Here is an 18,860-nt window from a genome sequence, read left to right on the forward strand (position 1 = left end):
TTAATTAGAGGACCAGAGGCCTGATGTGGGACAACAGCTCCACCTCTGCAGGAGGTGGCCCACTGTGCCCTCCTGTCCCCATTTGTGAGGTGAATCCAGAACACAAGATCGAGCCCCAACTAGGGTCACAGGGGATGGGCCTGAAGGGGACACTCTCCCAGCTTACTCTCCAGTCCTGACCCTCCAGGGCCCTGGGGCTCTCACTCGGGCTAGAGCTCATGAAGCCCCAGAGCCAGGGCTGGAGGTTACTGGGAACCAGTACAGCCAAGCCCATGGACCCAAGCTCAAGGGAGCAATCTCTGCCCAGGTAGCTGCCCACCTGAGCCTCCCACACACACAACCCCCCCCCCCCATGGCTGTGTAGAAGGAAAGCAAGGGAGGGAGTCTGGTTATGAGAATGAGAAGGGGGTCTTGAACCAAAACAGTGGGGCTGGGGGTTAGGGGGAGGGAAGATCAGGGGAAAAGGCAAACTGGGAAGAAACCTTTCTGTCTTAAGTCCTGTCATTAATCTTTTCCTCACAGAAAAGCCACTGTGCTTCCCAACTGAGGGCAAACAATGATGAGGGTGGGGGGAAGGGGAAGGTGGAATGTCTTGCATCTTAAAAAGAAATGTCAAGTGTGATTTACAAATTACTGGTCCCAACTCTCCCAATTCCTCACGCAACATTAAGCAATTTCCTTTCCCTCCATCCTGCTGGTCTCTATTTCTTCACTTTCACAGTTGGTATAAAAGAGAATATTTTAAGCACAGTCCCTGTAAAAGGTTTAAACATCTGGAATAATTTCTATTAGTCATCTCCACTTGGACACAACGATGCAGTGACCGTCCAGTCAGCCAATTAATGGTGGTGTCTGGGAAGATTCACTACATCTCATCTCCTTCTTTTTCCCAGCACATCCTCCAATGCCCTTGAGACTGGCTAAAATCTTGAAGCGCTGAGAGTCTTCAGAGAATTAAATAAGAATGCCCAGGGACAAGGTAAATGGAAGACTGGGCAGACTACTCCTTGGGAGGTTCTAGGGAATACAGTTCATAAACCTGAAGTCAAGTAAAGCCCCCCAGAATTTCAGGTTACAAAACTCAGCTGCAGCAGCCCCTCCAAACAGGATCCTCATCATTTTGGTCAAGGTGTTGCCTGAGACACCCAGTGTCAGGATGGCATGATATATGGCAACAGCCCATTCCGACCCACTCACCTCGTAGAGTTAAAGTGCACAGCTGAAAACATACCTGAAAAGTTCCTGGAGACAAGCATGGTCGTGAGGATGGCACCCTGGGGAAAGAAGAGGGTCCTGTGAATTCCATCAGGCTCTAGAAAAGCACAGTCTGTTCTCAGGCAGAGGGCAGCTGCTGGCTAGGAGCTCCCAATGAGTACAACCTTCATAGCTCAGCTCCAGCCAGGAGGGGAGCTTCCTTCTGTGATGGGGCAGGGGGCGCACTGCTGAAAGGTATGATTTCAGGATGCTGGCAGCCCGGCCCGGAAGGCAAGACTCACCTTCAGTTTTCTCCGGGCATTGAACTTGCGTAGGCACTCCACCGTCTCTTGACGATGCATCATAGATGCCACTGTGGACCGTTGCTGGAAGCCAAATAGACAGGCCTGTGAGCCCCCCACCGGCTCCTAGGCCCCTCACCATAGTCCCAGCACCGGTGGCCATGTGCTCAGCTGCCCCAGAGTTGCTCTGAAGATAAGATGAGGTCATAGATGTGAAAATGCTTTTACAATAAAAGCACTACCCCAAAATCAAGGTTATGTAAGGACAATAATCTGGACATGAAAACACCACCGGTAATTGATGCTGGATGAAGGTGCCCAAGAGAGCATTCTAATCTTCCTTGAGAGATGGAGGCTATGGAACGGGAGAGTATTTTGTGTGTTGTGATCCTCATGCAGTTACTCCTTCAGCAACTATTTAGTGAGCACCTACTGCGCTCCAGATTCTGGGCAGTGAGAGAACAGAAAGGGTTCCTGCTCTCCAGAGAGAACATTCATTCCTTCTAAGAGTTCCTCTCAACAACCATCCCACCCGCCAACAAGGTCTTAAGTGAAGCTGTGATCTGAGAAGCTAAGGATCTTTACCTTGAAGCATTAATTCTTTTCACCGTTTTGGATGGGAATTTTTCTTCAATGTATTACTGCTAACTTCCTCCTTAAACAGAGTCCCCTGAACATGATTTACATTTCCCTGATGACAGAGGGTCAGCAATACAAGCATCAACGATTACATATCCTAATACAGAGATGTTCTCAGGGTCTGCTGAGATATATAGGAGGATGGAGGGTGGGGTCCACAAACACGACCCCAGAACATAATGTTTCCGCAGTTCTTGAGGACCCATTTTAAGTGGCTCATTCCCTCACTCTGCTGTTGTTACCTTGGCCAGCCTGCTAAAAAAATAAATCCTACAACGTGCAGCCTGGTGCCCACACCCCCACAGGGCCACCCTGCCTTCCTTCCCCTCTGGCCGCTCCCTTTCCTAGTTCCCGAAGCCACTCTCCCAACCTTATCTACCTTCCCCAGATCTCATATTACACCTCCTCCTCCAAAGTGTAAACTTCTCCACAAAGTGAAATGAGAGATCATCAAGCAAGAACTCCTTCAACTTCAGCCTTCCAACCACAAGCTGATTTTCACACCCCTGCAACCTAATCCCAGGTCTCAGAAGCATCATCCCTCATGTGCTGACCCCTTGACCTGGGCTCAGGAGTCCCTCTCTCGTTGTGCTATCCAAACACTGGTTCCTCAGTTAGCCAATATTTTTAACCCCTTATTCTGGATTATATCCTTCTCTGTAGTCTACACAATACAGTCAAGCGCAAGATTTTAAAACCTCCCCTGACTCATCCATCTTCTCTAATTAGTACCATGTCTTTCTCTCTTCACCCTCATTCCCTCCTCACCTCACTGTAAACAGGCTTCAGTCTCTCTCCCTCCATTGCCTCTAACAGTGAAATAATGAAACAATGCTTCTAATCGGTCAGAGCCAACAGGCTCTCTTCTGTCTTTATCATGGACTCTCTGAAGCACCTGATTACAGAACCTCCCTTCCTGAGACCTCCTGTTTCTTAGGATCTCCTGATCCTCTTTCTCCCATGGAAATTCTCATTCTCAGTCTCCTTTGCTGGCTCCTCCAACTCTCCCTGGCACTAAATGCTGGTGGCCATCTCTTCTCTTACAACAGCCCACAGTTAAGAATTCAATCAGGGGCTTCCCTGGTGGCGCAGTGGTTAAGAATCTGCCTGCCAATGCAGGGGATACTGGTTCAAGCCCTGGTCCGGGAAGATCCCACATGCCGCTGAGCAACTAAGCCTGTGCGCCACAACTACTGAGCCTGCGCTCTAGAGCCTGCGTACTGCAACTATTGAGCCCACGTGCCTAGAACCTGTGCTCCACAACAAGAGAGGCCACTGCAATGAGAAGCCCGCGCACCGCAACGAAGAGTAGCCCCCGTTCGCTGCAACTAGAGAAAGCCCGCGTGAAGCAACAAAGACCCAACACAGCCGAAAAAAAAAAAACCCAAAAAACAAAAAAAGGAATTCAATCAGCATAGAAACAATCCCATCTATTTCTACAGCCCCAACACCACCCAAATGACTACAACCTATATTTCCAATTTTTAACTTCTTTTCCATATTTCTAACTACCGACTGGATGTCTCCAGCTGGAGGTCCTCAAACACCACACTTAACATGTATGAAACTAAAATCGTCATCTTTTCTCCAAACAGGTTCCTCCTCTGGGTTTCCTCTGGGTCAGTGAATGGTACAACTCTCCACTCAGTTACCAACTCAAAACCTGGCAGTCCTCATAGATCCCACTCTCTCCTTCACTTCCCAAATACAGCTGGTCACTAAATCCTTTTTATTCTATGTCCCAAACATCTCTCAGATGTGTCCACTCCTTGCCATACCGCCCACTCTCCTATTATTACCCTTAGCCAAGACCTCATCTGGACTTGCTTAGACGGTTACGACAGCTTCCTGAGCTCTCTGCCCCTGCCTCTTTCCTCTTCAATTCCATTTTCTACACAGTTTCCAAAGTGATCTTTCTTAATTAACTGCATACTTCATTCCCTCTTTAAAACCCTTAAATTGTTCCCTGTGCTTTCAGAGTAAAATCCAAACTCCTTAGGCAGAAACCTGTATGTCCTGGAATCTTTTTGGCTTCAGTCTCTTGTATTCCTGTAGTCCTACGTTCATCTACAACCAAACTACTTAATATTCCTTAAACTCGCCACAATTTCCTCATGGCCTCTCACCTTGGCCCTTGCTAACCTCTGTCTGCAGGTTATCCTCCTGGGGAACTCCCAGTCATCTGCCAAGAACCAGGACAGAGCCCACCTCCTCCATGCCTTTAGCAATCCCACTGCCCACCAAAGACAGCAGGAGTTCCTACATACTCATTAGCTTCTTTTACGTACTTGTCACATTGCAGAATGGTTGCCTGCTTGAGTGCCTGTCTCCCCAGATAATCTTTGAGATGTGTGAGGGAAGGCACCATGCCTTATTCATCTTTGTATCTACAGCACCCACACAGGGACCAGTATCAAAGAGGCATTCGGTAAACACGGGAAAGAACAAATACATAAATGCATCGTGGCTGTCAGGAGGCCTAACAAGAGGCAGACCCTCTTGTTTGAAAAAAGATATTTCAGCCTGATAGAACCGTACACGAAAACAGAATATGCTGACCCACAATGATAGCCCCCAGGGGCTTCTCCTAAGGCGAGATTTATGACTGAACTTCAGGAGGCGCTTTTTCATTGCTCAGAGGCCCCTTCTGTTTATTTGCTGGGTCTTGGTCACATTTCCATTAGAGTTGTCTAAGAGTTGAGATCTGAATACGCACTCTAGGCATGGCAATTCACTCTGAGTTCTGCCAGCTGCTTTCTCTCATCAACTAAAGACTGCAAGGGTCAACCTAAGCCCTCATTCAAGATCAAAGCTAAACCACACCTGACAAGTGAGTGGGGGAGAGACAGGCCAGTTAGTCCCAATCGCCTCCCCAACTCCTCCTAGTGACATTTGCTGCCCCTGGGCCCCACCCAGTGCCCCCTCCCCTCTGCTGGGTCTTAGCTCAGGGCCCAAAATGATTATTTTCTATTCATAAGAAGGAGGGTAAAGAGTGCTATGGGCGCATTGAAAGCTGACATCCCTGATCTCCTTGATCTCGGTGGAAGACACTTACACAGACCCATGGATGCTTGAGAGCCTGGTCAGCTGTGATACGCTTTGCGGGGTTTATGGTCAGCATCTGGTTGATCAAGTTCTTGGCTTCAGGAGTCACCGTGTCCCACTCTGGTGATGGGAACTAAGGAGCGGGAACAGGAGAAGGAGGGATATGAAATGTGTGAGCCTCATACCCCCTATAATTGGGGTACTCTGTGTTACCTAAAGCTGCCCAGCAGGGTGTGGGAAAGCCCTAGGGTATCCCAGGATCAGGGTCAACTTAAAGACCAGGAAAGTAAAACAGAACAATCATGGTTAGGATGCCAGAATATCAGACCGGGGGACTCTTGACATCTTCTGGTTCAACTCCATCTCTCTACTAGGAGGAATCAGTTGTTTAGCGCTGTGCCAAATGCCCCACTGCAGTGGGAGAGCCACCAGACTTCTCATCCCTATGTCATGCAGCACACCACACAGCCACACCATTCTTTGCAAATAATAGACCAAAGGGCTTCAGTGGACTCCGTGACTTTTACAGCTACCAAAAATGGCTGTGCAAAAAAGCTGCTCCCAGGCTTCCCTGGTGGCGCAGTGGTTGAGAGTCCACCTGCCGATGCAGGGGACACGGGTTCGTGCCCCGGTCCAGGAAGATCCCACATGCCGCGGAGCAGCTGGGCCCGTGAGCCACGGCTGCTGAGCCTGCGCGTCCGGAGCCTGTGCTCCGCAACGGGAGAGGCCACAGCAGCGAGAGGCCTGCATACCGTTAAAAAAAAAAAAAAAAAAAAAAAAAGCTGCTCCCTGGCATAGGTGGTGCCAAGAATTGAGGCCTATAGGCCCATCCCTGGGTCCTCAAAGTCCCTGACACTCCCTGTACCCTGTGACACACTCAACACGCCCCTTCCCCTGGTCAGAGCCTGAGGGGCAGGAACAAACAGGTCCTTACATCATAGGCTCCAGCCTTGATCTGCTGATACAGCTTGTGCTGATCCTCATCCCAGAAGGGAGGGTAGCCCACCAGGAGGATATACAGGATGACCCCTACAAGACAGGACACAGATCACTGGGGTCAGTCACCTGCTTTGCTGAGGAACCAAGAAAAGCCACACAGGGCTCAGAGCCACCCAAAAAGTCAAGGCCATACCAGAAGGAGAAGTGAATGGCAGCCAATAATGCTGTGCCACTATGCTTCACTCCCCACGTCACCAAGCCGCGTCCGGGATTTCTTTAGGCACAACCCACCTGCTAAGGCATGGGAAATCCCTCTTCAAGAAGGATGCAACCTCATCTAGGAAATACTTGGGGAGAAGGGTGTGATGGGAACAGCCATGCCGGGGACACTAGAGCAAACACCGTGAGTTCACATATACCAGACGCCTGTGGGACCCACAAGGAAGAGCAACGCCTCTTTCTTGCCATCACTGGAAGTCGAGGGCCCTTAACACCAAAAAGCTGAGTGTGTGGAATGGGCTTACCGCAGGCCCAGATATCCACAGGTTTTCCATAGGGATCTTTCCTCAAGACCTCAGGGGACAAGTAACCTGGGGTGCCAGCAAAACCTGTAGCGGAAGAGACAGCGGAGGCACACTGAACCCACTTTCTCTTTCATTAAATCCACATTAGCAATTTCCCCCAAGTCCCTTCTTACTCCTGTTGCTTTTGCTATATAAGCTCTTAGCATATGGGCAGCAAGAGATGACGGGCTGGGCTTCTGGTAGTGCCCGGAATCTAAATCAGAGGGCAAGTCCATGTGTCTACCAGGAATTCCCATCCTCCCCAGAGGCAGCAAGAACGCAGTGCTAACAGCAGCAAGTCTCACTGTACTGAGTCATGGAGGGCCAGGGGGAGTTCTGCACCCTCCCCTCCTCCAGTCCCTGAGGAGCCCAGGGCCATTAAGGGTCTGGCTTCTAGTTATGAAAGAGGAAGGCAGATCAGGAAGAGGAGGAAGGGCGGGGGCTGCATTCCAGGAAGACAGGGTCACTCTTACCAAACCAAGCCTGTTGCTCTCCCTGTACTTCGATGGCTAGGCCAAAATCAGCCAGCTTGACTGCGGCACCCTTGCATTTACTCGCCAGCAGGAGGTTCTCAGGCTGTATAAGGAAGACAGAGAACCTCGTGAGGCACCCACCCCGCAGCCCAGAGGGAGCCTAGTTTGGGCCTCGCAGTACTACCATCTGGCACCAGGTGGCGCCAATGCTTCACAAGCAAGAGGCAAAGGGGGCACCTGGGTAGTACCTTCAGGTCCCGGTGGACAATGTCATGCTGGTGGATGTGGTTAACACTCTCCAGAATCTGATGTATACAGTGGCTGCAAAAGCAGAAGAAAGGTCAGTTCAGGGTTAAGCCATCCATGACCACACGCTGTGGACAAAAGCACTTAACTCTGGGTCAGGGATTCACAGAGAATCACTCAATGAGGAGCTAGAACCTTGGACTTTGGACATCATCTGTTCAACCTACTTTATAGAAGAGGAAACTGAGGCCCAAGCAGATTAAGTGGTTTGTCCAGGCTCTCCTGCTAGATAATGGCAGAGGGCAGCCTAGAACAGGGTCCACCATGCCTCCTTAGACTGTAAAGGCCCAACATCTTCAATTTGTTTCCAAGAAACTGGGGGACATCTCAGACTCCTGAGAAAGAGAGACCATCCAACTCCTTCCTTGTTTCTCTTCCCCCCTATGGTAACTCTGTTCTTGGAGAAGAGGCTTGTGGTAGCAACTCAGGAAGGATAGTCCAACTTATTAGCCTAAGTCGTTTTGGGGGTGGGTACACTCATTCTTTCATTTAAACATGTATCGAGGGGGCTTCCCTGGTGGCGCAGTGGTTGAGAGTCCGCCTGCCGATGCAGGGGACGCGGGTTCGTGCCCCGGTCTGGGAAGATCCCACATGCCGCAGAGCGGCTAGGCCCGTGAGCCATGGCCACTGAGCCTGTGCTCCGGAGCCTGTGCTCCGCAAGGGGAGAGGCCACAACAGTGAGAGGCCCGCCTACCGCAAAAAAAAAAAAAAAAAAAAAAAAAAAAAAAAAAAAAAAAAAAAAAAAAACATGTATCGAGCACCTACAGGCACTGTGCTTGGTACCACACCAGCTGTAAAGATGACCCAGTGCCTGCCCTGAAGTTTATCATCTAGTAGGGGAGATAAAACAAGTACACAGGGGCTTCCCTGGTGGCGCAGTGGTTGAGAGTCCGCCTGCCGATGCAGGGGACACGGGTTTGTGCCCCGGTCCGGGAAGATCCCACATGCCGCGGAGCGGCTGGGCCCGTGAGCCATGGCCGCTGAGCCTGCGCGTCCGGAGCCTGTGCTCCGCAACGGGAGAGGCCACAACAGTGAGAGGCCCACATACCGCAAAACAAACAAACAAACAAGTACACAGGCACCATCAAGAAACAAGGTACTAAAAAAAAAAAAAAGAAACAAGGTACTAAAGAGGGTTCCAAACAGGCACCTGAGGAGCCTTTCTGATCATGATTTTTCATAGAAAAAGACAAACTAACCTAGAGTCACATTCAGCTGCTGATTCGTGAATCCACCTTCCAAACCATCCTGCCACACTTGCAGTCAAACTCCTGGTGGGGTGTACTGGCAGTCTAGAGCACTGGTGAAAACTGGGGGATGATTATGGTCCCCAGAGGACATCTGGCAATGCCTGGAGACATTGCTGATTGTCACAACTGAGAGGGACGGTGCTACTGGCATCTAGCAGGTACATGGTTCTAAACCTACAATGCACAGGAGGGGCCCTAACGACAAAAAATTATCTGGCTGAAATGTCAGTAGCGCTGAGGCTGAGGAACCTTGGCCTAGAGAATGGAGCAGGTACTACCAAGTGTGTGCTAAGCTGGTGACCTGGACTTATTTTTCCTTCCTTTAAAAGCTGATGCTGGGGCTTCCACAAGAGCCAAAGGGTCTTGCTGGGCTCCTGGAGGCTGAGGCTCAGTCCTCCCTATAGGACACAGCCCAAGAGTAGGCCAAAGAGACTTTAAGACTGAGCTGAAGAGGCGAGTCTCCACAGAAATATATAATTAGAACAGAGCCAAGCTAGCACGGAGAGCCTTCTGGCCAAAAATGGCAAAAGTGCGAACTGTCCCAGCAGAGCCAGGCCAAGCCCACTGGTACAGTCACCCGCCCCGGCTCCCCCTCCTCCCCGCCAGGCTCCCTGAGCTATCATTGCCTCCCCCCAGGCTCCCTGAGCTATCATTGCCTCCTCCCACCCAGAGCCTGGTCCTCCCCTGCTGGCACTGGAATTCATCTCCCACTTGAGAATTTTTCCTGAGGCTGAAGCATCTGAGGTTGATCAGCAAACACTGGCCTCTCAGGGTTGAGAAATCTGTGAGGAAGCTGTGCTCCCCCACCCTCCAGAGGCAGCCAGGGCTGCCACATATGCCTGAGAAGCTGCAGGCAGGATGATCAAAATCAAGTTGTAAGGACATCACCCGAGAGAAAACTCAGGGCGGGGGAGGAGCCGAGGAAGGAAAGGCAGGCCAAACAAGCGCCCCAGAGCTGCGGTGTGGGAGGAATTCTGCTGTGTCACACGAAGGAGCTGCCAGGGCTTCCTGGAGGGCTGGGGGCTGAAGGGTATGGCCGAGGAATGGTCCTCTAGCCTGCAGAGCCCGACATGGGGGCTGGTGATGGCGGTCAAGACACAAGGTGATTCAGGCTGAAATCTCCCAGGAAGGTTCCCCGGTTGGATTATTAACCCAGACATTTACACTCCTTTGGGACACAAACCATGTTTTCTCCATCTCTGGATCATCCCCAGGATGCCTCGTATGCAGTAGGATTTGTCAAAAGAAAGACGCAGGGATAGGGAGGGTCCTTGGGCCCTTGTGAGTAGGCGGTGGTGCAAAGAAAAGGTATTTCTGGTGTGACAGTGTAAAGGAGATATGTAAGAGCTTTGCAAAAAAACTGATCTGGGAGTGCTGAATTATTAACTCCTAACAATACCCACGGAATGTAGCCTGAGTCCAGCTCTACAGAATCCTTGTCCAGATAAGAGCTCTTCTGATCTCCCCCAAAGACGATTCAAATAGGCAGGACGCCTGGCCCCCAGGGCCCTCATCTCACCTGGCATCAGCTTCACTGTAGTATTCTCTGGCCACAATGTCTTCAAACAGCTCCCCACCGGTAACACTGCAACCAACAAAGAGGGTCAGAGGAGGCAGGTCAGGTGTCCGACCCCAGCATCCAACAGGTAACAGGTCACACTGTACAACAGCTTTAGAGAAGTGTCAGCTCTACATGCATTTTGTCTGAGAGCCCAGAGCACGCCAGTCCTTCAATGACATGGAGCTTCTCCTTGGGACAACGTGGGCCCTCCCTTCCCCCTGCACATTTCTGTTTCTATAACCTATAGATTAGCTAATACTCTGGTAAAGATGAATATACAGGCATCTAAGAGAAAATAATCAACCTACTCAAACAGTCATAGCTTTATTTGAGACCAATATGAATACGAAGATCCAGCTGCCCAAGAATGACAGACCTACCACTGAAGTTGAAGAATAATGAGACCAAGGACACAGAGACCCAACCCGGAAAATATCAAAGAGGCATTTCTAGGAGGTGAAGAGCCACCTTTAAGAAATTAAACCATAACCAAAGTGGAGGAGAGACCAATGGGAGCCTAGTTTATGACTAATAAAAGGTACCTTCAATTTCCCAGAATCTTTAAGGTCATGCAAAGACCTATGTTCTATTTCTCCACTAAGGACAACACACCAAGAAACAAGAAAAAAGCATCTGCACAAGGTGTGCTGCTGAACAGAAATGCAAGAGCAATGCCATCCCGGGGTTCAGAGCCCGGGGGAGATACTGAGTGAGCAAGGAGACCCTCGGCAACTTGCCCATTACCAGAGGAAGTTCAAAACCAAACCCCTCTCCGCGGGCAAAGGAGGGGGACCCTCGGCAGAGGCTGAAGACCCAGTTTAGGCCTTTTTTTCCAAGCCTTCCTCTTGAGCCGGCTGGAGGGAAAGGCCCCCACACCCTCAGAAAGCGGCACTTACAGGTCAAACACGAGGTAGTGAAACCCTTCTTCAGAAATACTGTCATGGAGGCGTACTGCAAGAGAGGAGATGGGGACAGAGATTAACAGAGAGAAAACCTGGAAATCCTACTCCTCTCCTCCTTGGCCACCCCAGCCCTGCCCCGTCCTGTCAGCCCCACAGGCTCTCTCCTGAGAATGGGCAGACGCCTAGCAGCCCCAGTCCAAGGCAACATGGCCACAAAGCAGAGACGACCAGACCCGAGGTCCAGCGCTCTGGTCGCCACCTCAGACTGCCTACAATGTAGGCGAGAGACAGAAGCTTTGTGGCTAAGAAGTAAGACAGGACGGAGAAAAGCAAGAACCTTCTTCCCAGAGGGGCTGGTCCCAGAGAAGGTAGTCCTGGGATATGACACGTGAGGGTGCAACGCAAAGCGAGCAGCACCGAGGGACACAGACTGCAGGGGGACAGAGAATGACAAGATGGGAGAGCCTGAGAGCCTGGGGTAAATGGGAACAGAAGAATTAGAGGGAGGGGAAGAAGTGGGAAAGGCAGAGCCCAGCAGGGAGGCGCGTGGAGGGAGGATGACGGATGGTGAGCACGGGAGGCAACACACAGATTCAGGCGACGACAACAATAACCATTTATTAAGTGCTCACTACGTGCCAGGCCTTGTGTTAGGCTCTTTGCGTACATTACTTATGCGACAAGCATTTATTGAGTGACTACTGTGTGTTGGACCCTGTGGTAGATGGCGGGATTTAGGAAGGACATAGAACTGGCCTTCAAGGAGTTTATTATTCCTGATGACCACCCCGAGATAAGTATTACTCCCATTCCACAGATGAGGACACTGGACGCTCAGGGACATACAGTATCTTGCCAAAGGCCAAAGATGTAGTGGGTCCAAATGTGAACCCAGCTCTTTCTGACTCCAAAGACTGGTCCATATCGCTGTTTCCTATAAGAAACGTGGAGTAGCCCACACACCCAGGCAACAAAGCAACGGAGCCCGGAGAGAAAACACTCACGAATGTGCCTACAACAGCATCAAAGACAGCTCCGAGACGCTACTGCATGGAGCTGCAGTAAAGGCTGCAAGAAAAGGCTGGAGAGCAGAATCCCTTCCCACTCCCCACCTCCAGAGCTTGTGGGCAAAAGCTCAACCTAATGTCTTCTGAGGTCTCCTCTTCAAGCCTGTGCCCACAAAGCCACCTCGGGGTTAAATGCCAACCCCTGAGCATCATTCTAATGCAAACACAACTGTGTTTTGGCCAACCGTCCTAGCTGCGCCTGTCCCTTCCCTCACCTGCACTCTCTTGATGGGGAGCCTATATGTTCCAAAGGGCTTCTTCTGTTTGACCTTCACTCCATTCCTCAGCAGTTCCAGGAGCACCTTGCAGAGCACTTCAGGAATGGCCTGACACCAAACCAACCAGTGAAGTTCTCGGATACAAAGAAATCACAGTGTCTCTTCCATGTCCGGCCCCAACCAACTCAAATGACAACTACCGTTTCCAATGTGAGAGCGTTTCATCAGGGCTGAGGCACTTTCCTACATACCCTTCCCACCAAAGCAAGATCAGCCGAATGTAAAATACAGGCACTTGGCCATCACTAGAGCCCTGTGGTTTTCCTCACTTGACAAATGAGGACTCAGGCCTGCCAGAGCTAGAACCAGGACCTGACAATTGTTTATGCTTCATATTGCCAACCTTATTAGATCTGATCTGGTTACTCACCCCAAAATTCCCCCAGAACTCAGTATTTCTGCAATTTACCAATGGGATCAACTCAAAGGCAGGTGGTACTTCTAAAACCCCTCCTCCTTAAGTGATTCCCTCCTACACTCGGGCACATAAGCTCATACTTCTCTAGGCCCGTGGGGGACAGAAGGAAGGAGCTATAGCCAGACTCCTGCCTCCCTCCCACCCTAACTGAGCCAGGCATGCTCAAGCGAGCTCCCCCAAAGCCCTGCCACCCTCCCTCCTCACTTGTGGGTCTCTGGCAGGAGTTGGTGTCTCATGCTGAGTCCTGCTGCAGCTGCTGCTCCCTTGCTTCCAAGAGGACTTTCCATTTAATTAAAAATTTGCTACGAAAAAGCATTAAAGTGTGTAATACAAATAATCCCCTGGAAATCAGCTGTCCCAGAAGCTAAAGACCAGCTTCATTAGGGAGGTGACTAACAGCAGCAGGATGATGCACTCACAGGGCAGCAGGTACAATGCTAAAGCCACTCTCAGGGGAGTCCTGCCACCTGGCCCTGCCTCCCCAGGATCCCTGCCCCCAGACCCACCCCCCGAACCCAGCACAGCAGGGCTGAGAACAGGGCAAAAAGGGCAGGTACCCATGCCTCTGCCCAGACAGGAAGTCACTGGAACTTGCCCTTCTCCAGGAAGGCCACACACGGAGCCCAGGTGGGAGGAAGCTGGGAGGGGAATCAGAAGAGCGGAGCAGCAAAGTAAGACTAATCCTCCCAAGCCACCCAACCCAGAGAATGGCTCTGATGTGTGTCTCAGAGCATGGCACCACCAAGACGAGGGGGGACATGTGTGGAAGGCTCCATCGCTGAGCGAGACTGCTTTTTGTTTCCATTTGTAAAGAAAATTAACATGGGACTGAGAACAAGACGAGAAACTTGAATGCACCACTCTAACTGCCAACCTAGCAGATTCTTGATAATAATGATCCCAATTACAATACCTAACTCTTAGTTGATCTGTTTCAATGTGCTCGGCATCGTGCCAAGTGCTTTTACACGGGTTATTTGACTGAACCCTTGCATTAGCTCTGTCGGGTAGGTACTTCTATCACCTCCCTCTAACAGGACAGGAAACGGTGGCTCCAAACGAAACTCACCCTAAGTTATATTGAGAGGCAGAGCTGAGACTTGAGGACAAAGCAAACTGACAGTAAGATCCCTGATGTTGTGGAACTGCCTGCCAGGGAGTCACTTTCTCCATCCTCTTAGGCAAAGGAGCTCCAACCTGTCCCCACTAGCCCTGGCCATTCTGATTCACTCAGCAGTGTCCATTCGGCACCTCCCTGAAGCAGGCGTGACTGTACATGCCACGGACGCAGCTGTGAACAAGGGAAACCCAGCTCTGCCACCGCGCAGCCTCTGGGGGATCGGGGAAGATGGGCTTTAAAGAAGCACTTACACAAATGCATAACCAAGCAGTACTGTGCTGAGGGCTGTCAGGGAGAAGTAAAGGATGCTATGGATGCATGGGGAAAAAAACAGTCCAACACTCAGGCCATTCCACAGTCATGAGAGGGTACGAAGGCCAAGGAGGACCAGACCAACTCTAGACAGGAAGATCTGGAAAAGGAGTATGAAGCATTTACTGCATTACAGTGATAAGCCTAATTATTATTATTATTATTTTTTTGTGGTACGCAGGCCTCTCACTGCTGTGGCCTCCCCCGCCGCAGAGCACAGGCTCCGGACGCGCAGGCTCAGCGGCCATGGCTCACGGGCCCAGCCGCTCTGCGGCATGTGGGATCTTCCCGGACCGGGGCACGAACCCGCGTCCCCTGCATCGGCAGGCGGACTCTCAACCGCTGCGCCACCAGGGAAGCCCCAAGCCTAATTATTGTTCTTTACAAACTGTGGAAGGAAGAACAGGCCAAAAAAAAAAACCACTCGATGTCTCATACCTTCAAGTACTGACAAAGCCACAACCCAAATTTTGTGGCTGTTTCCAATTTTTTAGAAACCACCAACAGTATGCCACATTTTAACTAACAAACTTTGGTCAAAAAAGCACTGACAAAGTATCACTGTTCATGTCCATGGAAATAACACAGTGGGAAGGAGGTCCTGTCATCCCATGGGCTGGTGAGTGATGAACGCTGTCCTCCAGAAGCAGGTGGGCAGGGATTTGGGAGCTGCTCAGTTGTGATCCAATGTTTCCTTCTCTTTCTTTACAACTGCTTTTGCTACACTTACTATTAGCTGTATGGGCCCTGGGCCCAAGGTAAAACGCAGCCAGGCTTGAATAACTTGCGAACTGAGCTGGGTCTGGGAGTCTAGGAGGGGTCACTTCCGGGAGCTGGAATCTCCATTTTCATCATTTCCATTTATTTCCTAGGCCTCCTTTGCTTGCAGAACCTTCTCAAAACAACTCCACGAAGAGGCACAGATGACGAAACAGAGGCACAGGTGGGTGAAACCATGTGCCGGAGGTCACAGCTAAGCAGCAAATCCCAGATTCAAACCTAGAGGACTTGACTCTAAAGCCACAGACCTTTGCTTCTCCACGTGCAGCCCATGGATCAGCAGCGTGAGCATCGCCAGGAGATGTGAGGAAGCTCAGGTCCACCCCAGACCTACTGAACCAGAATCTGAATTTTCACACAATCCCTAAGCGATTCACGAGCACATGAAAGTTTGAGAAGTGCTGCTCTAAACCACAATGCTAGACTGTGATGAAACTGCTGGGGCAGCTCAGCACGAAGGAAGACAGAGTCTATTCATTAGAGGAATTTAGAGCAGGGAGCAAGCAGAGCACAGGTAGAAGACACTTCACTCAGACTTTAGATGATTAGCACTACTGTCGTTTCCTCCTCTCAACTCCACGCCTCTGGCCACTCTCCCAAGGCTGTTTTAGGTCCTGCAGGATGCCTCAGAACCAACAGGCTTCAAAAAAAAAAATAGACTTTACCTTTTAGAGTGATTTTGGGTTCATAGCAAAACTGAGAGTAAAGTACAGAGAGCTCCCACCTACCCCCTGTCCCCACACACACACAGTGTCCCCCAACATCAACATTCCCCAGGGGAGCAGTGCGTTTGCTACAGCTGATGAGCCTACATTGCACATCATTATCGCCCAGAGTCCATGGTTTACATTAGGGTTCGCTCTTCCAACAGGCTTTCAACTCCTGGGGCAGAACATCTATCAGGGAAAAAAACTGGGGGTGCCTGGCTCCTCGTACCAAATACCCTTCTGAATTCAAGTGCCTAAGAGTCTGACAATAACCAGAGGTGGACCATATGCTCTCTGCTCTCAGCTTCCTCAGTTCTGCACCACTCCTGGGCTGGTCCACTTGTATCCCTGAGGGACGGAGTTAGAGGCTACAGCCAAAAGGGCCACAGCTCTGAAGGACGGAGCAGCGGAGAGAGGAGATGAATACTGAATTAAGGGGACAAAACTGCCTCCTCTTCTGCCACAAGCCAGGTCAGGCTCCATGGCAACCCCGCCTCCTGGACCTGCAGCTCCCCCACATCTCCAGGAGTCCTGGTTCCCACTGGACGCCAGATAGCCTGGCTAGCCCGCTCTGCCAGGACACGGTCCTGACTCACCCTTCCCTCCCCCTGCTCTTGACCCCAAAATAGGGCCTCAGACCAACATGCCCAGGATCTGGGAGCAGTCGTGAAACGGAAGCACAGTCCTAGGCGATCAGATGCTGACAAAGGGAGTGTGCCTTGCCTGGCCTTCCCTGGGTCCTGCTCCCTCCCGAACAGAGCAGATGGCTGGGGTAGATGGTCACTCCATCTGCCTTAATTCTGAGCTGGGGGCAGGTGGTTAAAAAGAAAAAAAAGTGGGGGTGGGGGGGGTGCTACCAAACCAAGTAAAGTCTAAAAGGTCAAAAAGTATATATCTAATTTAAAAGAAAACATAAAACGAAGGCTCGGGCATTATTCAGCTAGAATCCCAGTTTTGTACTTGCCGGTTGATTCTCGATTGTCTTCATCCTACCCTAACCCTGCTGTGGTCAACCATGCCCGTGTCGCAGGTAACGCAGACATGGTTCTGCCTCCTGCATCATCTACCCCACCCCTTGTTCTCCTCCCTCCAGGAGGACAATCCATCATTGCTCTACAAGTTGGTCACCTGGGACATAAGGAAAGGAAGTTACTGTCCGCCGACCCTGAGACCCGGGACTGGAACACCAAAATGCTTTTGTGCTCGTGGATGGCTTTAGCCACCCACATTCTTTTTTCCTCCTGCTCTGGAACTGCTAGGTCAGAGGTCACAAGCTCACAAAGCCTAGAGGGACCAGGTAGGCAGTACAAACGTGAGATAACAGCAAAAACCGTGGCCAGCGGGCTAAAGGGGCAGCCACTGCCCAGCCCCAGCTGATTCCGGCCACATATGGATGTGGGCTCAGCGGAGCCAAATCTTCTGATTTGAAAGATTGGGAAATAAAATTTTTTTCAAAGTGTGAAATCTCGTTTTAAAATACTGGCAAACAATAAAAATATTTTTAAACCACTGAGCCGGCCAAACAAAACACGCCTGAGTTTGTGACTGCTGTTTTAGCTGCTCCTCTCATCATTTCTCTTCTACCTAAGGCAACACTTTGGTCCCCACCGTCCTGTTTGCAGGTGAGGGTCTAACTTCAGAGAGCTCCGGTAGTTCCAAACCCAGGACTTGTGGGCTGAGAGGTGCTGGCTCCGTGGAAGACTGCATCAGGCAGAGCTGAGCACCAGCTATGCCAATCTGCTTCGGGTGTAATCCAAGCTGCTGATTGCCATCTATAAAGCCCTGCATGGCTGCAGTTCTGGTTACCTCACAGCTTCTCTCCCCTTGGGCTAGAGTACGACCTCACTCTCCTACGTAAGAGCTCCCAGTGAGCATTCCAGCCCGAGATCTGGGAAGCCGGAGGCTGAGTAGCTCTGGAGGAAGCATCGAGCTTCGGCAAGTCGCCTTACAGCCCCAGCTGCAAACCCAACGGAGTGGGAGGCCTCCAGGGCACTGTGGGAGCCCCGATATCGGGGCCGTGCCTGAGGAGCGCGGAAAACGTGTTGTCCTTTGTGATGATCACAGCTTTCAGGGAAACCTAGGAGATGCTCCCTGCTCTACCTCAAGTCAAGCCTGGGGCTTCTGCTCAGACACTGCAGCCAGCCCAGTTTCTGTTCCCTCTGCAAGAAGCTCCGAATTGGGGCCAGCATTTCTGGCAAAGACTACTTCAGCTGAACAATGTAAAACGGAGCCGGAGTGGGTTGTGGCAGGCAAACCTCCGCGGCTTTAGAACAACCAACAATGTGCTCCTGTCCCCCATGTCAGGGTGGGAGCAGGGAGAAATCCTCTTATTTTTCTCCTTCTCCATCCAAGTGGCTCCTGCCATCCCATCTCCAGAGAAGCCAGGCGGGTGGGCAGCTTGCTTTCCCGGCTCCGGGGAATACAAACGGGAGCGCCATGGAAACGCCCAGAGTGTGCACGACACCGCAACAGGAATAAAACTTTTTCAAGTCCAGAAACAAAATCCGGACCCTTTTATGACGGCCATGGAAGGCCCCTGGTGAGGGATGCTGGCAGGCTACTAGCCCAGAGCCTCACACGCCGAGGACCTGGACCTCAGCCCAAAGACGGAAGGAGAGCGGAAGAAAGCGAGTCTGAAACATATTCTGATACCTCACTCCCAGCCCTGAGATGGCACCACAGGGATGGAGACACTCAGGTCTCTGAACTAGAACACCCCAGAATGCTGAGCAATATATGGCTGCTATCCTGCTTGGGCAAAAAAAGACACCAGGCAAAGGTCCAGGGACAGAAGTGGTTCCCTACACAAAAACAGTGGATTTCTGTTCTCTCCAACTTCCAAAAAATGCCCAAGAAATGCTCTATATAAGGGAACTTACCAATGTTTGGATGCTTCAAAAGTCGGCATATCCGGGCCTCACGTTCTAGTTTCTGGTGATCTAAGAGCAGAAGAGAGAAAACAAAAGCCATCAAACATCCATTCTATTTGTGGCCACCTGGCTAT

At 50.9% G+C, this 18,860-nt stretch overlaps 1 protein-coding gene across 30 annotated transcripts in view; it reads right to left on the bottom strand.

The window, feature by feature from the left end:
• CAMK2G (calcium/calmodulin dependent protein kinase II gamma) overlaps positions 1–18,860 on the bottom strand; it is a gene marked incomplete at its 5' end in the record, with an annotated part of 53,736 nt that overhangs the window by 22,353 nt on the left and 12,523 nt on the right. For 28 of the 30 annotated variants that reach the window (XM_079719018.1, XM_079719016.1, XM_079719020.1 and 25 more), the window contains 10 exons: positions 1,232–1,274; positions 1,497–1,580; positions 5,191–5,313; positions 6,115–6,209; positions 6,644–6,727; positions 7,156–7,258; positions 7,404–7,476; positions 10,231–10,296; positions 11,169–11,223; positions 18,736–18,795. In XM_079719018.1, the coding sequence (XP_079575144.1) occupies positions 1,232–1,274; positions 1,497–1,580; positions 5,191–5,313; positions 6,115–6,209; positions 6,644–6,727; positions 7,156–7,258; positions 7,404–7,476; positions 10,231–10,296; positions 11,169–11,223; positions 18,736–18,795 (786 nt within the window). Of the gene's footprint in view, positions 1–1,217; positions 1,275–1,496; positions 1,581–5,190; positions 5,314–6,114; positions 6,210–6,613; positions 6,728–7,155; positions 7,259–7,403; positions 7,477–10,230; positions 10,297–11,168; positions 11,224–18,735; positions 18,796–18,860 lie in introns of all 30 variants that reach the window. The other 2 variants (XM_079719017.1, XM_079719005.1) reach the window with 2 other exon arrangements.

This window comes from Hyperoodon ampullatus (assembly GCF_949752795.1).
Source record: "Hyperoodon ampullatus genome assembly, chromosome: 1".
Taxonomy (NCBI): Eukaryota; Metazoa; Chordata; class Mammalia; order Artiodactyla; family Ziphiidae; genus Hyperoodon; species Hyperoodon ampullatus.